This window comes from Acipenser ruthenus, chromosome 58 (assembly GCF_902713425.1).
Source record: "Acipenser ruthenus chromosome 58, fAciRut3.2 maternal haplotype, whole genome shotgun sequence".
Classification (NCBI taxonomy): Eukaryota; Metazoa; Chordata; class Actinopteri; order Acipenseriformes; family Acipenseridae; genus Acipenser; species Acipenser ruthenus.
In genome coordinates, this window is record NC_081246.1 from 877,687 (window position 1) to 897,121 (window position 19,435).

At 38.2% G+C, this 19,435-nt stretch overlaps 2 protein-coding genes across 3 annotated transcripts in view; one reads left to right on the forward strand and one right to left on the reverse strand.

The window, feature by feature from the left end:
• LOC131724983 (E3 SUMO-protein ligase ZBED1-like) overlaps nt 1-13,375 on the reverse strand; it is a 143,004-nt gene extending 129,629 nt beyond the window's left edge. Inside the window, exons 1-2 of one of the 2 annotated variants that reach the window (XM_059018195.1) lie at nt 13,007-13,375; nt 12,170-12,367 (exon numbers count right to left, since the gene is read on the reverse strand). In XM_059018195.1, the coding sequence (XP_058874178.1) occupies nt 12,170-12,329 (160 nt within the window). In that variant the 5' untranslated portion in view covers nt 12,330-12,367; nt 13,007-13,375. Of the gene's footprint in view, nt 1-12,169; nt 12,388-13,006 lie in introns of both variants that reach the window. The other variant, XM_059018197.1, reaches the window with a different exon arrangement.
• A 132-nt stretch (nt 13,376-13,507) lies between these two features.
• Nucleotides 13,508-19,123, forward strand: LOC117407610 (zinc finger protein 300-like). The gene is made up of 4 exons (XM_034012742.3): nt 13,508-14,292; nt 16,455-16,919; nt 17,217-17,264; nt 18,031-19,123. Exons 1-4 carry the CDS (start codon nt 13,956-13,958, stop codon nt 18,660-18,662), a joined length of 1,482 nt encoding a protein of 493 aa, XP_033868633.3. The 5' UTR covers nt 13,508-13,955; the 3' UTR covers nt 18,663-19,123.
• The last annotated feature ends 312 nt before the right edge of the window (nt 19,124-19,435 follow it).

Consider the following 19,435-nt stretch of genomic DNA (forward strand, 5'->3'; position numbering starts at 1 on the left):
AGACCTACAGCGCGAAAAAAGACGGCTTGGTGGGACACGTTTTGGAGGATTGGAGATTCTAAAATTAAAATCAAATATATATATATATATAATGTACCCGATCTGAAGCAAGTGCAAAACCTGCCCCAATATTAAAGTAAAAAGTATAAGTATTGTAAAACTAGCAAGAAATGACTTGGTTGTAGTAGCTGCAGTTATATTGTTTTAGGTTATTTTATTATGTGTACACTTTGGCCCTCTAACTCAGTGGACCATATTTAGCAGCAAGCACAAAGGCAAAGACACCATTTCTTAGAGGAATAAGACCATTTAATATAAAACAAGAAACAACTCTGGTCTTTACTGCAACTAAGTTTATACTGTTATATACCGTTGAAATTTGTTTTATTCAGCAACAAAAAGAAAATTGCATTAGCTTCAGAATTATTTTTTTTAAATAGTAAACCAATGCTTCTGGCAAGTATTTTGAACTGCCTTACATAGGGAGTACTTCCCTTCAAATAACAGTACTTGTTTTTCTTGGTTTAACACTTTCCTTTAAGGACCAGGATCGTGTTAACATGATCATACTGGAGTGGGCTTCTAGGACCATGAACATGATAAAAAAAAAAAAAAAAACACCTTTAGTTTTGATGACTTACAGGGCCACCGTACTTTGCAGTACAGGCTTGAACACACATATTAATGGAAAGGGGAGGGACTGACGTTCACTTCCTGATAGTCACTGAGAGGGGCATTTAGTGTCTAAAGAAGGGCGACCGTTTACAGCAGCCCACAGAGACAGAAGCAGAATCCGACTGCATCCCACTGAAAAATGCTTGGTCCTGAAAGGGTTAATAAACGACGTGGTAAGTCTAGCTGTAGCACTGTGCAGAGATGCCATTGGTACTGGTTGTGCCATTTGGTGCTACTTGCATGTATTTGCAATGAATGCATGCTCAGTAACTACACATTTTATACTGAAACACCTGCCCAATCGTGTCAGCTTGCAATTACTAAAACCGTTTACTTGGTTTCTTTGAGCTTCTTAATTGTAAAAAAATAAAAAAATAAATAAATCATGCATTTGCCTCTCTGTGCTCGGCAGCTAGTCCTTCAGCTTGCCCCCCCCCCACACACTTTTTAACAAAGTTAGGCGCCTTTAACAGAAACACAAAATTCTTGGACTATTGCTTCTGACATTGATTAAAGCACTGAATTATTGAACTGCTTTTAGAATGAAACACTGACCTTTAGGAACCAAAACTGACTCTGTGTTATTGAATAAGAAAGTTTACTGGTCCAGAGCTTATCTATACTCAGAATGAGTATAAGACTTTTACAGTTAAATAAACTGTTAATACAAAAGCTTTATTTTTACAGACGGTTATTATTTATCACCATTGAACATTATGTAAAACTCCTTAAATTAGGCCTTTGAAAATTGTCAAAATGGTCCTGAAAAGTCTTTAAAATTTGTATCAGAGGAATGTGTGAACCCCGTATTTACGACATCTGGTTGAGTTTCTTACATTTCTTTAAATATAAAATACTACACATCAGAAATGAGATTCCACAGACACCTTCTATTAAGGGGGACTCCAGCACAATTTTACCAACTACACCTATTAAGGCTACTATGGGGGCTTTTTCTTTGATTACCTTACAGGAACTGACAGAGCTACTTCAACATATGAGAGCTACTACATGCTGTCGTGATCCTATTCCTACAAAACTATTAAAATATGTTCTTGGTGTTAATAATACCCACATTTTAAAAATTATGCATGGTTTACTTTCCTCTGGTATAGTTCCCTCAGCTAAGGTAGGTAGCTGTGGTAAAGCCTATGCTTAAGAAACACAGTTTGGAACCCTAAGGTCCTCAATAACTCTCAATCTCCAACCTACCAGTCTTAGATAAGGTTCACAAAAATAGGAGGAGTGGCAAACACTGTTGCAGCAGCAAAGGTCATTTCGCTGCTTAGCGCCCTCACAGGTCGGGAGGGAGATTTACAACCAAAACTCATTGTATTTCTGTCACAGCCCCTCGTTTTTTTTGTTGGTAGTTTGTCTTTAGCAAGAGCTTTGACATCATAATACCTTTTTCTGATGTCTGCGATGTTTTTTGAAGCCTTCGACAAAGCTACTTTATTAACTATTGTTTGCCATGCCTTCTTTTTTCTGCTTTACAATGTTTTGTACTCGGAGTTTTTCCAAATAAAGACGATTAATTGTGCATTACTTCTTCCAAAATAAGTGCGTCTTTTCCTCTGAGAAGTTTTCTTTTCGTTTTTTAGGGCAACCTGTTTGAGCCATTGTTTGTCTTTCAAACTTTTCCAGCACAACCTTTGGCCAGTAGGCATGTTTGTACTTACTGAGGCCATTCAATACTCCTTTACGATGAGTGGCAGGTTTACGATTAGAACTAGTCAGCTGCAGTGCAGGCTGCATTGCGTCTTCACTTAGAATAAAACTAGCCCTGTATGAAAATGACCCCCTTGGTCACTAGTGGGGAGTTAGGGTTAGGGTTAGGGTTAGGGTTAGGGTTAGGGACAGGGAAAGGCAAAGAACCAACAGCATTCGAATGAAGCATGATAGTGGGTTCACATCTAGTAGATGCCACAGCAGCAAGGATAGTTATGTTGCAAGCCTTTGACATAAAGATTGAGCAGCCTCCATAGCTTAAATTGAGGTGGAATGGCCACAAATATGAATCTTCAGCACACTTATCATTTAGTAACCAGTTTCCGCAAGGTTAACAGGCAGCTCAATGTTGCTTGTTTTGTATGATTACCTCTAAATCCCAGTTCACATTCAGGTGGACAATCATCACACAGGCTGGATCCCAGCTGGTTGTTCTCCTCAAGTGTACAGACATTATTTTCAGTTGGAACTTCCTCTGTGATAGGGACACATTCCTGTTCTATGAATTCCTCTTCAAAGAGAACACGTTCCTGTTGAGGGACCTCTTCATCTTTAACACACGTCACAACCTGCTTTAGACTTGTACACCACACCTGCTGAAAGGGCTCCTCTTGTGTGTAAGCTGCTTCTATCCTTGGCCCCTCCTGTGCTTCAGACTTTGGCATAGCATGGCTCTCTTTGGGATCTGTGTGAAAGAATTGTACAAAATTATAACTCTTACTTACTAGCCAGGTTCCTCTATAAGCCAGCATCGTATCACAATTCTACTGAGAGATGTCATTGGGGGGGGGGGGGGGGGGAGGGGGGTCATTCCGGTGGAAACCCCACAACAGGTAAGGAATACAGCGAGTGTCCTCCAATAGCACAACCAAATCAATCAACTCTTTACAACCCTTATACTTTTAATTACAAAAAGTATTCTAAACTATCCATGGCTAAATTGCTGACACATTTTCAGGGTATGTATTGGGGGTGGGGTACGTAGGACTAAACCTCCCAGAAGGACATGGGCTGACAAGCGCTAATTTGATAATTGCTTTTGTTTAATTATCACCTGCACCTGGTAAAGACTGTCAATGAGTGCCAGGTGCAGGGTTTAAAAAGCGTGCAGCCAGTCTGTTCTGGGCTGCTGTGTGAGGAAGCCTGCTTGATAGTGTGCTCAAGAGTATTGAACGACAAAGGTACTGTGTAAAGCCTTTTTGTGTTATTTGTTTAAGAAACGGTGTGTTGTGTTTGATTTTTGTTTCAACAGGTAAACAGCTTAGCTGTCCTGTTTGTTAGTTAGGTTCCTGTTTATGTGTTTTAGTTAGTGCTCAAGAAAAGAGCAAGTTGTTTGTTTTTGTTTTATTTATTTTATTTTGTATTAAAAACCAAGTTCCTGTGTCTATTTTTAAAGGGGTAAGGAACCCGAGTAGTGGAAGCTCAGTTACAGTGCTAAGGGTTACTCTTGAATGAAGTCGCTGTCCAGTTCTGATGTACATTTGTATGGGGAAACTGGGCTGTCATTGTAAGAGCAGAACATCCCAAAAACTGGGCTGAATTCAGAACAGCATGGCGCCCCAGAATTTGGGACGTAGCTTGAGAACAGTGTAAAACTGTGATTACAGTAGATAAACTAATGCAACCTGTAACAAAACTCTAATAGTGGGCAGGATATATAGAATAAATCATGAAAATGATTATAGATGCATGCTATTTGAAAGAAAAAAGTAGTAATTCTTACATTAGTGCATGTAATAGTCAGATATAGTTTATTAGTACAGCAAAATACCACATTATATTTTAATTGAAAGGTTCTCTCTCTCTCTCTCTCTCTCTCTCTCTCTCTCTCTCTCTCTCTCGTTTAAAAATGCCTCCAAGCTTTCCCACTCGTGTTGACGTCATATTCCTCCGACAGACAAGGACCAATCAAAACGCGAGATTTATGTGGTTCCATCCCAAAAACTGGGTCTTTGTCACACTGCAAAAGTTTTTTCTGTGAAGGCTGTGTAGAGATGGTTTCAGAAATTCATTCTGATGAAGAAAGCGATTCCGAATCATTCTCGTCTGCCTCAGACATGGATTTAGATCAGATACAAGACTTTAAAAAAGTGAAATGTCGCTGGCATACCAGACTTAGGAAAACTGTACCATGCGCTGTTTATAAGTAACTGAATTATATGCTAAAAACTATATATATATATATATATAAAAAACGTGATGGCAGTTAGTATTGGGTATTGAATATCTGTTTGATTTAATTGTGGCTGGATTTACCAGAAAGTAGCTTGTGATGTCAGTTGTAAATAATGCTGTTGCCTTTTTTTCATTTTTGTGTATGCATTTGTTTTATATTGACTTGTTGGAGCGTGGTATGTTTGTATTTTGCTTAAGTAAATCTAATAAGCAGGTGCTTTTGTTGTATGATATTGTATACATGAATGTTTGTATGGGTGAGTTTTGTGTTTTTGGTGTGTGTGTGTGTGTATATGATAGATGTATAAATTTCTGTTAGGTGTAAATTCTATTTCAATAAGACATAAGCAGCTGCTTTTTGTTTTATCTTGGCGAGAGCCGAGTTCAAATCAGCATACAGTTTTAACATCTACTCCCATGTAATGGAAATCACATGAACATTACAGTCTTTCTTTAAGAATTTTACAATGTTAATCTTACTTATTATAGCAGATTTAAAGCCACAGTTTTTCTAGAAATCCATATGTTTAATCAGCTTTGATATTTATAGTATAGGACTATATAGGCTAAATAGTTTTTAAACAGTTTTTTTCTTTCTTTTTTTTAATAACCAGTTATATTTGAAGTAAAACAAGTTTTACTTTGCAAAAACTGTCAAGTTTGGTGTTATTTGAAAGAATAATTGGTTTACAATAAACAAATGTTATGATTTCTTGGTTTGTGAGTTATGTTTATTTGAATAAATCCATTTTCTTGTTAACATTCTGAGGAATCTAGAGAAGGGTTCTAGAATTATTCAGGGCTCTAAAGCAGTGGTGCACAACTCGGGTCATGGAGGGCCGGTGTCCTCCTGGTTTTTGTTCTAACCATACCCTAAATTAGTTCACTGGACCAATTAAGCTTCTAACTATGTTCAATAAAGTACTTTAGGGTGCAGCTGGAATAAGAACCTGCAGGGCCACCGACCCTCCAGGACCGAGTTGTGCACCACTGGTCTAAAGGGTTAAAGAGTTGGCATGACCAAGCAACACCATCAAAAAATAAATCAATCTTACCTTAAAATAACCCCTGGTTCTCGTTCCTCTGAAAGTCTTGTTCATTGCAGTCGGGGTTCATGTTTCTGAGAGGTTGTTTAATGTCTGCATCTGCAGCCTTCATGCATTCCCGCACTGCTTTCAACTCGCTCTCTGATATTTCCAATCTCAGCTTCAGACTTTCATTCTCTTTCTCCTTTCCAGCCATTTCCATTCGGAATTCAGTGAATCTGCCGCCGACAACTTTTGTGATTTGGCACAAGACGGTGTCTACAGCCGCTTTCACTGCGTGCTCGATGGTAGAGGCGAGCTCGTCTTGAAAGAACGACACGGAGACGCTGACGTCCATTTTTTTAAATGGAGAATTTAACATTCATATACAATGATCAACTATTCTGGTTTGATAAGACTTTGCAAGGAGTAGCTTTCGTCTTTCAAAACTTAAACGTGTTTGTTTTCTCAGTAAAACGTCATATTGACAATGTATTAAACATCTCTGTCGGAGTTCTTAAATAAAACAGAAAAGGGAGTATTTGTCTCAACACTGCATGAGGTAACAAATTACCCCCAAAAAATCACAAACCATTAAAAAAACATTTTATCCCAACTTAATTCTTTAAACAGCGAGTGATAAAATGCTGTAAAATCAGCAGCCGCTGCACTCGCCTGTCTCTCCAGTATAAACGAAGCAAACGTTTCAATTTCGTGTACCGAAAATGAAAACGTTACTAGAGTAACTCTCGCGTATTATTGGCTGCAGAAATATCCCTAGAACCCAGATTGCGGGACTGATTTGCTGGCCTCCCTGTTGAAGCAAAGGCGGGATCAAGTTATGAAACTGAATACCAGAGTTCGCCACGTTGGCTCCACTGCGTTGTGTTTTACTATGAAATGTCCTATAATGGATCCCAAATGGCGTCAGTTTTGTCACTCGGCTTTGTAATGCGCGTTTTTCAATGAGCTTTTTTATTCTGAGTCAGGCATCAGTCCTCCTCGACTCAGTCGTCAGATTATAGGAGAAACCTCAAATTGGCGCAAAGGTCATTCAAAATGATCTAGACAGCATTCAGAACTGGGCAGACACATGGCAAATGACATTTAATAGAGAAAAGTGTAAGGTACTGCACGCAGGCAATAAAAATGTACATTATAAATATCATATGGAAGATACTGAAATTGAAGAAGGAATCTATGAAAAAGACCTAGGAGTTTATGTTGATTCAAAAATGTCTTCATCTAGACAATGTGAGAAAGCTATAAAAAAGGCCAACAAGATGCTCGGATATATTGTGAGAAGTGTTGAATTTAAATCAAGGGAAGTAATGTTAAAACTTTACAATGCATTAGTAAGACCTCACCTAAAATATTGTGTTCAGTTCTGGTCACTTCGTTGCTGCTCTAGAAAGAGTGCAAAGAAGAGCAACCAGAATTATCCCAGGTTTAAAAGGCATGTTGTATGCAGACAGGCTAAAAGAATTGAATCTATTCAGTCTTGAACAAAGAAGACTACGCGGTGATCTGATTCAAGCATTCAAAATCCTAAAAGGTATAGACAATGTCGACCCAGGGGACTTTTTTGACCTGAAAAAAGAAACAAGGACCAGGGGTCACAAATGGAGATTAGATAAAGGGGCATTCAGAACAGAAAATAGGAGGCACTTTTTTACACAGAGAACTGTGAGGGTCTGGAACCAACTCCCCAGTAATGTTGTTGAAGCTGACACACTGGGATCCTTCAAGAAGCTGATGAGATTCTGGGATCAATAAGCTACTAACAACCAAACGAGCAAGATGGGCTGAATGGCCTTCTCTCGTTTGTAAACTTTCTTATGTCCTTAATAAACAAAAATAATCAGAGAAGGAATCTGTAAAGAAACACAACTGAGATTGCAGTTAGTTGTATACATAAATGTATAACAGTAAAATCATTTTGTTGAGAGAAATCCAAATTTTTTTTTTTTAACGGAGTTGCCTGGAGGTCAGGGTGGTAAACTTTTATCAAAACAAGCCCTGTTTTGTAACGGGACAGCCCATCTCTAGTATGTCCAATAGGAATGCATGGGCGGGGTCATGTATTTATTTCCAGTCTTTTGAATCGTTTCCAGGTCGTGTCTGCTGTGGATTGACATTAAGTGACTTCGCTCATGTCCAGTGTGGATGGAGCTTTAGAATCATTTTAATAACTAATCTTGCGGACGTAAGTTTAAGAGTTGTTTAGGTATGTTTCCCAATAAAATTGAAATGTCTATTCTGTTTTAATGAAATTTTAAAGTGGAAATAATTCTTAAATAATTTTCCTTTAATTATTATATAACATGTTCAACGTGCTTGTAACAGTAATTAAATTAGAAAAACGAAACTCACATGTGTATTCTTCTGTGAGCAATATAGCTAAAATTACAACAACATGAAGTTTTACTCTGTACATGTTATGTATCTCTCTCTGGGAAGGAAGGAGTTACCTGTGTTAAGAATTTTGCAACTAATCATATCACACCATGTTTTAATAGCATGTTCTAAATACAGTATATATAATGACTTACATATTTTAGTTGAGACATGCAATTTACATGGATTGGCTAGACTGCTTTCTCATAGATACACCACACAAGCTGAAGATATTTTAATTAATTTCAAGGTGTTTGTGATTTTAAACATCATTTGCATTTTCATTTGTAAAATCAGAACAGAATATAAAAACTCTCTTAAAAATACTAACTCTGAAATCAAGTGTGTAACTTGAGACAATTTTTTTTCACACAGCCATACTATGTTTTAACCTATCAAAGTATACCATGTTTATACTGATATGAATATTTTAGGTACAATTTTTGTATGTAATTTACTGGTTTGAAATATACTTATGTACTGAAGCATATGGTACACCTTTTGTTTTCATCACAATATCTATATTTTACAATATTGCATTCATGAACTTTCACTTGATTTGAGCACGTTCATCTCTTCAGCGACAGGGCTTCTGTCTTGCGTAAATGTTCTGGTGTTTTTTAAGGAATTCCACCAGTTGTGAATTCGCTGGTGTTTTTTGAGGTTGCCTATTTGAGAGAAACTCTTCTCACATTCATTGCAGTTGTGTGTTTTCTCTCCTGTGTGAAGTCGCTGGTGTTTTTTAAGACTCCCTAATTCAATGAAGCTCTTTCCACAAGTTGTACAGTGGTGTGGCTTCTCTCCTGTGTGAATTAGCTGGTGTTGTTTAAGTCTTCCTGATCGAATAAAGCTCTTTCCACATTCATTACACTGGTGTGGTTTCTCTCCTGTGTGAATTAGCTGGTGTTGTTTAAGGCTTCCTAATCGAGTGAAGCTGTTTCCACATTCAGTACAGTGAAACCGTTTCTCTCCTGTGTGAACACACTGGTGTCGTCTAAAGGTTCCTAAATAAGTGAAACTTCTCCCACAATCTATACAGTGGTGCGGTTTCTCTCCTGTGTGAGACCGCTGGTGTTGTTTGAAGTTCCCTAAATGAGTGAAGCTCTTTCCACATTCAGTACAGTTGTGTGGTTTATCTCCTGTGTGAATTTGCTGGAGATTTTTTTCTAACATGGTTGTCCCACGGGGTGAAGGTGACCTTGGTCCATGTTGTGATGAAGGATGTGTTTGGATAGCCTCCAGCTGGGAGATGTGATGTTTCCTCTGAATGGAACCCAGCTCAGCCCCATCCTCTCCATTAGTATACAAGTCATGAGATGTCTCTCCTTCATTTAATAAAGCACCAGGCTTGATTGCTTCTGGTTTAATATGGGCAGCTTCAGGAAGCTCCTCTTTAATGTGGACATGTTCCGTTTCTGAGGCCTCCTCTTTAATGTAAGAAGATGCTATTTCTGATCCATGTCTTCTACCAAGACATACCAATTTCAAATCCGTATCTGAAAAACAGAAGCAAGTTTTTTTAATTTCACATATTCCCTAAATAAATTTGTTTTGAAAAATACCATTACAAATGTTTGACTTAAAAGTAAGTAATTATTTAGGATTTACTTTTTAAAAGGAAAATGTATTCCTTTTAAATGTATTCAAATTCTGTAAACAAACAAACAAACAAACAAACAAAAAACATAGATGAACCTACGAAGGTTTAAAGCTACCTTCGAATTCCTGGCTAGCGAACGAACCTTCGAACACTGCCCTACATACAATATTAGATTTTTTACATATTCACCTATGCTACAGAGAGAATGCTAACAACAGGTATGCACAGACTGCAGAGTGCTCAGTTACATGGTCTAGCGAGGTGAACTTTATAAGAGAATGCAGAGCTTGTTTTCCCATTAGTTTTGTTTATTACATTCCACATACAGAATATATAATCGCAAGACAAAACAAAAATCCAATGTTGACCACTATATACATAACATTTCCCTTGCAAGTGGGCCCGTATTGGACAGCGTGTGGAGTGACGTCCCTGCATCTGTAAATCTGAAACGCTAACTTCAGCCGCTAGAGATCTCTATTTGTCAGCTTGGGTTGCGTGCACATTCTAATCTAGACTGCAGAATTCTTGCTGTCAAAAACATGGGGATCAAGAGCAGCCATCCTCATCCTGTGTTTTATAAAATGGGTATTTTAAATACTATATCCTGATTGGTCAAAACAGGTCAGGAGACTGTGTGGTCCAGTGGTTAAAGAAAAGAGCTTGTAACCAGGGGGTTCAAATCCCACCTCAGCCACTGACTCCTTGTGTGACCCTGAGCAAGTCACTTAACCTTTGTGCTCCGTCTTTCGGGTGAGACGTAATTGTAAGTGACTCTGCAACTGATGCATAGTTCACACACCCTAGACTCTGTAAGTCGCCTTGGATAAAGGCGTCTGCTAAATAAACTAATAATAATAATACATGGGGTACTGCTATTACAGCATATCGACATGAGTCGGCACTTCTTTTCAAAACGCGTCAAATCATTGGTAGATATCCATACAACACTAGAATTTTGAAGAAAAAAAGGCACACATATTGCAATTTACTGTAATAAACATGACTGAAGAGATTTATGTAAATGTTCGAGAAAACGAAGTGTACCTGAGATATTGAAACACTCTGAATCGGACATCAATGTTAATTAAAGTAGTGAAAAAAAGCAAATGTAAGTATTCAAATGTGAAGTAAATATGCCACTGTAAAGCAGTAGCACACATCTGGTGTGGATCTCTCACTATCCCGGATAACAAAGATAATAAAATAAACACTGTATAACGGGACATTTTGGAGGGGAATTTATTTAGGCTCTATTGGCGGTTTTGATTGGATCGCCAATAATTCTTCCACCAATCAGAGTGTGGCATACAGTGAGTGATCCCGCCCTCTGACAGACTGGTATGCAGCACAGGATAAAGAAGCACTGGGCAAGGGAAAGAATGTGTCTGATGTCAAAGTGAATATGACAATATGAGAATGGCAGTGAGTGATGAAGCCAATTTGCTTGGAAAAAATGAAAAGCAGACCTGACATTTACATCAATGGATTTAGAAAATCTGGAATTTATGATGCGATCAGAAACTCAGAGGCAGTGTAAACAGCGACTGCTACTGTGGTACCTGCACGGCTGTTCTTTTTTATGTTAAGCAGTTTTGTGTTATTTTTTTACAAGGGTTTAATTAAGTACTGCAACAGGCAAAATAGTTTATTCCAGTCTTGTTAGAAAGTCTGTAACAAAAGCAAATTTGCTTTGCATTATTATTGTCATTGTTTGTTGTCATGCTGATGCGCTGGGGAGACCGCACTGTGGTTGATCCCCGGAGCCAGCATCGCAGCCGTTGTGAGTGCTGATGCGCCAGAGAGGCAAAATAAGCCGATCCCTGGAGCCAGCATTACACTTCAGCCATCAACACCAGACAGAAGGATATCTACATCATCATATGGAAGGAAACGCAAATGGATGGAGACGCAGATGGAACACATTAGTTTACTGTAAAGCTACGTCTTAGTTGGTGCTTATCTTGGTGAGAGCCTAGTTCAAATCGGCATGAAGTTTTAACATTTACTCTCATGTAATGGAAATCGTTTTCGCAAGTGGCAATACTGTCCTACAATTACTAAATGATATTGTGATCATTCCACAATGTTATGTTAGTGAACCAGAGCTTTGTTTTAAAACTGAGAGTTAGCAAATTGTTAAAGTGTACTGCAGCTCCTAATCCTTTCCAATTACTGGCATCTTAAAATTAAGGACTATATAACGATAATGCGGCAACTCATTTTTAGAAGCCCTTCATTGCTGTTTTTCGAGTTGCTGCAGTGACATTGTAGATGCTATAACAAGTTACTGTAAATGACACTGTTTTAGAAGGCAGATTTCATTAAGCAAACGTATTTGAATGTTTTTTAAATTAAAAGTAGAAATACAGTATTGACATTTTTCTTTGTGAACATGCAAAGTGAAAAACGGCAATTCAAAACCCGTCAAAATCTACCATGGCAGCAAATCCGACGAATTTAATGCCAGCCAAAATCTCCCGTTACACGGTATTCAGAACGAATCAATGACAGACATACAAGTCAGGAAGGATCGAGGGACATTGCCCAGCTTTACAGTGTCACTCACCTCTCTCAGTGATACTAGAAGGTGGCGTTTCCTCCTGCAGGATCCGCTCATTGGCCTGGTCACACCCCAGCTCAGTCACTTCCTCCTTGATCTCAACAGTCCTGTCTGCAGAAACAACCCATTGAATAGGAAGCTCTGGGCTGATGTGAGCTGCTTCCATCTCAGAAACTTCCTTTGAGTGAGGCTGATCCGTTCTCACTGAAGAAAAGGAGACAAGACTTTCAGACCGAAAGCTTCTAATTGGTCAGAATGCATTTAAATTGTTCTCATTTGAGTCTTTGCAGGACTCACTATCTCATTCTAACCCAGCCATCCCCAAAACTGTCAAGTAATTACTATTAATCCCATGCTATTAAACTTCACATATCAAACATTATTTTAAATGTGCCCTTTTTATATAATTTCCCGTGTGTGTACTTTGGTTTATGCAACAGAAGGAGCTAACTCACAAAAGGAATGCCATGGCGCTATTCCAGCCCTACATTCTTTAATGAAAATGTTTGTTATATCAGGGAAACTATAAACATCAGGCTGGCTAACAATATATGTACTAAACATTATTTTAATATTCAGAGTTATTTACAGTCTGGTTAATACTTGAATGCAATAATTGCAGTAAACTGACATGCATGTTAAGTTATTACAGAAAATATCACAGGGGTCGATAGCCCCACCTCACGCTAGTGTCACAACACACAATGTGATCATTAAACAAAAGCAAACCGGGCTGCTGTTCAGCTTTTCAGTTTCGTTTTGAAAATGATATGAAATAAACGGGCTGCATTGCACTGGAGTATGACTTAGGCCTAAACTTCAAAATGAACTGGTTTTGCTTACCTATTGAATTACTCTCCGTCTCTCCCTCTCTCTCTCTCTCTGCTTACGGAGAAAGTGTCTGCTGTGTCTTTATTTCTGAACTACTACTTTTCAAGCCTTTCGTTTAGGATTTGAGCCGTTTCAATAGCATCAGCAACTAAAACAGAGAGAAAAACAATTGCACACCAACCAAACACAACAAACCCTGCACAAAATGCATAGATCGCAAGAAGAGCGAGACGAAACGGGCACCATTTCGGATCAATCCCAGCACATTGCAGAGTAAAACACAGCGCTGCGTGAGTCAGCATGGCGAACTCGGGTCTCTAGTTTCAACCCTCCTCCAGTCAGAGCGATCCAGTCTTTGCTTCGACAGGGAGGCCAGCCAATCAGCCTCGCAAGCTGGGTTTAGAGTGTTTCTACAGCCAATCATACGCGACGGTTCCAACCAGACACGCCCGTTTTTAGTGACGTATAATTTCAGTAGAGGAAATAGAAACGTTTGATTTGTTTACGCTGGAAGGGAGAGAGGTTGTTTTCCGTCGCTGTGGATTTTACTGTATCGCGTCTCCTGCTGTGTTGAAGTGTTTTGTAGTAGTTTATAGTTTTTTTTGTTCGGTTTATTACTTCCACGGATTTCAGGGACATAGAGTCTCTTTTTTCTGTTTGAACTCAGAGCGTGGAGCGACGGAGAAGTTGATCATGTCAACATGATTGTTTACTGAGAAAATAAATTCAATTTAAGTTCTGTTAAAGATCTGCAAGATTCGTACTCCTGGAAAAGTAACACGAGTTTGTTGTGTGTGTGTGGTTTTTTTTTTTGATCACACCAAAAATAAGTGTTCAATATATTTGAATGGGACTTATCCAGTAAAGAAATTATAAATACAAACCAAAGCCGGTGTTTCTGAAACAAAAGAAGATTCCTCTGGACCAGTCTAAAAAAAACAAAAACGAAAAACCGGTGAAGATGGAGGTCAGTGTCTCCGTGTCGTTCTTTCAAGACGAGCTCGCCTCTACCATCGAGCACGCAGTGAAAGCGGCTGTAGACACCGTCTTGTGCCAAATCACAAAAGTTGTCGGCGGCAAATTCACTGAATTCCGAATGGAAATGGCTGGAAAGGAGAAAGAGAATGAAAGTCTGAAGCTGAGATTGGAAATATCAGAGAGCGAGTTGAAAGCAGTGCGGGAATGCATGAACGCTGCAGATGCAGACATTAAACAACCTCTCAGAAACATGAACCCCGACTGCAATGAACAAGACTTTCAGAGGAATGAGAACCAGGGATTATTAACAAGCGTCAAAGGTACGTTTAAGATGCAATAAAAAAAAGCCATTTAAATACTCCTTGTTATTATTTGTGGGTAGATGGTGTATTTTAAATCAAATCAAATCAAATTTTATTTATAAAGCGCCTTTCATGGCAAGCCATGCCAAGGCGCTTTTAACAAGAAAAAGGACATTCGGAAGTGCTTAGTACAAAAAACGATATAAACAATACAAACAGCAAACAAAAATTAAAGCAAATAAAAACAACACAACTCAAACTGAATAAATAGGAATAAAACTATATAAAAAATAAATAGTATAAAGATATAAAAGCACTATTATAAAAGTATGCATGGTAGAGCGTTCCAGAGTTCAGCTGCGCTGTGACTGAATGCTCTACCCCCTGTCCTTTGCTTTAAAATCCTTGGGACAGATAGCAGCCCGCCATACGGGACTAAAATATCCTTCAAATAGGCCGGAGCCAAACCGTTTAGGGCTTTATAGGCGATAAGAAGAACCTTACAGTGAATCCTGGACAGCACCGGGAGGCAGTGGAGGGCTGCTAACACTGGGGTAAGGTGCTCACTTTTTTGTTTTGGTTAGCACCCTGGCTACAGCATTTTGTACAAGCTGCAATCGTGACAGAACCCAGTTTCGAATTCCAGAGAACAGGGCATTGCTGTAATCAATCCTAGAAGATATGAAGGCATGTATCTGTCTCTCAGCATCGTGCTGTGAAAGGAAGCGCCTCATCTTGGCGATGTTTCTTAGGCTAAAGAAAGATACTTTAATTATATTCTGAATCTGTGGCTGAAAGGAGAGCTTGGGGTCAAAAATTACACTCAGATTCCTCATTTTGTAATTTTAAAACTTAACTAACACAATATGTGCTGCAAGCCTTGCCTTTTATTTGAATGCAGGTAGGAGATTAATTTGTTATAGAAAAATTCTAACGAAAAAAATAATCTTACAGAAGTGTTTTGTATAGTTGATCTGATAAATAAAATCAGGAAATGATCGGTCCTATTGCTTAAAACAAACAAAAAAAAATTACTAATGGAGGTTATTATTTAGCAGAGAATAGTTATTTATTTTTGGCACAGGGTAAAATACATATAGCAACACCATTAAACATGCATTTTAACCCTAAGATGTATGTTGTGGATTTATGTCTCTAGTTAATGTGCCAATACTGAAGTAAGCGTCCAATGTTGTTAGAAGTTATTATTACACATCTAGAGATTTCTTCACTTACCAAAAATAGTTTTGAAAACTGTAAATAACTTGTTTCAACAAAACTACTTTGAGAATATGTATGCTATCCCCCTGCAGTCACTGAAAACATTGAAACTTGTATTCTATGTCTCAAAAGTTTCCTCCCCAACCATTATCATAAACCCAGTTATCAGTTTCACAGTTATTTAAATCTAAAAGTAGCTTCTGCCTGTTTCTTCCCACTCTTTCTCTAGAAGCTGAATCCAGCTCCTGATGTTCAAGTGTTTTAGTTTGTTGCATCACAGATACAAAATCAAACTATTACTGCTGCTTTGTGGAATTCAGATTTTTCTTGACGTTCTTTCAGTGTTGTAACGGCTGATCCCCACATTTTTAAAGGACTTGTTTTCTCTGCATTCTGTACAGTTTTTCTACCAAAATGCATGCAATACTTACAGTAGATGCCTTCAAATTTTGCAAAGACAAAATGTTTTTTTTTCTTTTATTTCTGTTATGTATTTATTTTTTTTAAAACATCTGTCCCATGATGGCTAACTGGAACACTGCAAAACAAATGTATACGTTGCTGTCAAGCACACAATATAATACTAAGTTATTCTTTGTATACCTGCATTAGCTATTATGATCTTTATCCAATCGGTATCGGTCGCTATGGGCTGATAATCATCAGCTATCGGTAACGGCCAAGAAAATCTTAATCATTGCACCCCTAGAAGCTAGCAGTGCTTGACCCCAACCTGATTTTCAGCTCTCAGGCCAAATGATTAATTTCCCGGTAATCGTCGGGACACACTTGAAATCTGGATGTGTAAGTCTCTCTCTGAGACCAATATATATGATTTCTTATTTCATAAAACTGTTTGAGGTCAGCTTGGAATCACCCTATTGTATTTATCAGTAGAATTCTGAAAAGCTGTGTAGTAAGGTATCAATTAAAAACTTGTACAGGTTTGTTTCACACAGATCCTGAAGAGAGACGTGCTTTCAGTAAAGAAGAGGAGGGGCCAGTGATAGAAGCTGTTTACACAAAAGAGGAAATCTCTGATCAGGAGTGGTGTGGAAGTGTAATGGAGATTACAGAGCTGACATTTGTTGACAGTAAAGACGTCCCTGAATTTGAACCTGTCCACATTAAAGAGGAGGCCCTGGAACTGGAGTGTGTTCACATCACAGAGGAAGTTTCTAAAAAAAATCAAGTCAATGTACTGGAGGAGGATATAGTTAAGATGGAATCTAGCCATTGTGATGAATGCCCACCTGAATTGGTCTGCATGAAACCCAATCAGCCTGTCTCTGAAGACACTGGTTCTAGTGTTGGAGAAGAGGGCACTGTGCTGGGGTCCATTCAGGGGAAACATCACCCCCCTCAGGAAAGAGCTGCAGATGGAAAGGAGGAAGGAGTGATGCCGTCCACGAGCAGCACAGCATGTGAGTAAAGCGGAGGACAGCAATGCAGTCACACATGGGGATTGAGGTGGACTATGGTTTATTTTATATTATCAATGTTCTCTAAATCTGCCTTTACCTGGATGTGAGCCAGGCTTTTATGTAAAACTCAGATTTTTAACCATTAACCCCTTTACAGACAAGCATTTTTGTCATAGATGTCAACCCACAGCCAAGCATTTTTTTAACCTACTGTTTTAAAACCTAAAATGTACTGTTTTAACCACCCTGTTTTAAAAAACTTATTTAAGACAGTGACCTTTTTTTATATATTTCCAGACCCTTGCTGGGACACACTACTGCATTTTCATCCAAACAATGTTTTTGGTAAGATCATAAAATACAGAAAAAATTGAAAAAATGAAAAACGTGATTTTTTAAATTATATTTTACATTTAGGATGTATTTTGTTTTTAACAAGCATGCTTTTTTAAAAATAAATTGTTACTGTACCTTAGGTACCCTAGGGTAAAGTAAAGGACTTTCTTTCACAATTTAACATTAATTAGAAAATGGATCGGAGATTTCCTTTAACCTGATTGGTCAATGCGAGGGCTGTAATCTCTGGTACAGGACCTTGAATGTTCTCTTTCAAGCTGTTTAATCACTGTTCCAATCCGCCGGATAATACGTCAGTACAGTATTCGTGTATTTTACCTTTTGTCAGCTTGAAGAACTTGTACACGCCTTCTGAATATTTAATGCTGTTAGATCTTTGCCTTTCCCTGTTTCTGGTAGACTGTTTGCAGTTGTGCTGCTCCCACAGCTTTTTAGTGGTGCTGGGATCACATGTCTCATCAATGGGTGATGCCAAATCCAGTCGGGTTGCTAAGTGTCACCAGAAGAAACATTTTAATTCAGTAAACCTGATCTTGTACCCTCAGTGATATTAAGTGGTGTGGAAATCAGTGACTCGTACATGTGAGTGATATTAACTGGAGTGTGTTAATAATCAAAGTGATATTCTCAGTATTTGTACTCATTGACACCCATTATACTCAGCCTGCCTGGTATTAACAGGAGTGATATTAAGCAGGTTTGTGTAAGAATGCTGTACAATAACCTTTGTCACTCTTCTCTTTTTTTTCCATAGCTGCTAACGGAAATCTCACAGGAGAGAAATGTCATCGCTGCACAGAGTGTGGGAAGAGATTCAGTCATTTATTGTTCCTTAAAAGACACAAGCGAGTTCACACAGGAGAAAAACCTTATCACTGCACTGAGTGTGGGAAGAGATTCACGCAGTTAATACATCTTCAATCGCACCAGCGCATTCACACAGGAGAAAAACCTTATCGCTGCACTGAGTGTGGGAAGAGATTCATACAGTTAGGAAGTCTTAAATCACACCAGCGCATTCACACAGGAGAGAAACCTTATCACTGCACTGAGTGTGGGAAGAGATTCAAACAGTTAGGACATCTTCAATCACACCAGCGCATTCACACAGGAGAGAAACCTTATCACTGTACTGAGTGTGGGGGAAGTTTCACGCGATTAGAAAATCTTAAATCACACCAGCGCATTCACACAGGAGAGAAACCTTATCACTGCAAACAGTGTGGGAGGAGTTTCACACTGTTACAAAATCTTAAAAGACACCAGCGCATTCACACAGGAGAGACACCTTATCACTGTACTGAGTGTGGGAGGGGTTTCACGTATTTAAGTTCCCTGAAAATCCACCAGCGGATTCACAAAGAGAAATCTGTAGTGAATGTTTGAAGAGTTTCCATCAGTTATCAAACCTTAAAGAGGTAGTTACGAAAAATATAGAGTTATACGACCCCACGTGTTGCTACAACTGTTTAAATAACACATCAGTATTTGTTCTTTTCATTGTTAACATCCTGATAACTTTAAAGTCTGTTTCAAAGCTCTTTTCAATATGTCCACTCCAGTGCACTGGGGTTTGAGATCTGTCCTATAAATCGGTGGTGCACAAACTTTTTAAATGTCGCCCCCCTTTTTTAGCATACATTTTGTTGCCCCCCCCCCCCCACCTCCCGATTTCATGTATTTTTCCATAACCTCAAAACATCCAGATTTAGGTCAATACATACGCGTATCACAAATTCAGCATTTAAAATCAGTATATAATTTTTTTTTTATACCTAGTGAGTGATCACTTAACAGACATGTTAAACTTGGGTTTCTAACAAATAAATCAGTGAATATATATATATATATATATATATATATATATATATATATATATATATATAAATAATTTTAAATTTGGCAAGTCAACATCTAGCTAACATTTCTAGCAAATAAATCTGTGAAAGAATACATATATAACTTTTAAAATCTTTTTTATTTACTTTTTTTAAACATTTACTTAACAGATACATGTGAAAAACATTATCGTTCAGCAATTCAATCTAAAAAAATAAATCTGGGGTTTCACAAAATAAAGTATGCATGCCGGGAGCGAAGCGAGTCATCAAAAACTTTTGCTCCGTTTGTGGAGACGAAATAAAATAAATAAAACACAA

Bases quoted from the DNA above. Each gene is read 5' to 3' on its own strand.
- LOC117407610 (XM_034012742.3), top strand. From the start codon at position 13,956: ATGGAGGTCAGTGTCTCCGTGTCGTTCTTTCAAGACGAGCTCGCCTCT. The intron at 14,293-16,454 runs GTACGTTTAAGA...TGTTTCACACAG, and splicing joins ATTATTAACAAGCGTCAAAG to ATCCTGAAGAGAGACGTGCT. The intron at 16,920-17,216 runs GTGAGTAAAGCG...ATATATTTCCAG, and splicing joins GTCCACGAGCAGCACAGCAT to ACCCTTGCTGGGACACACTA.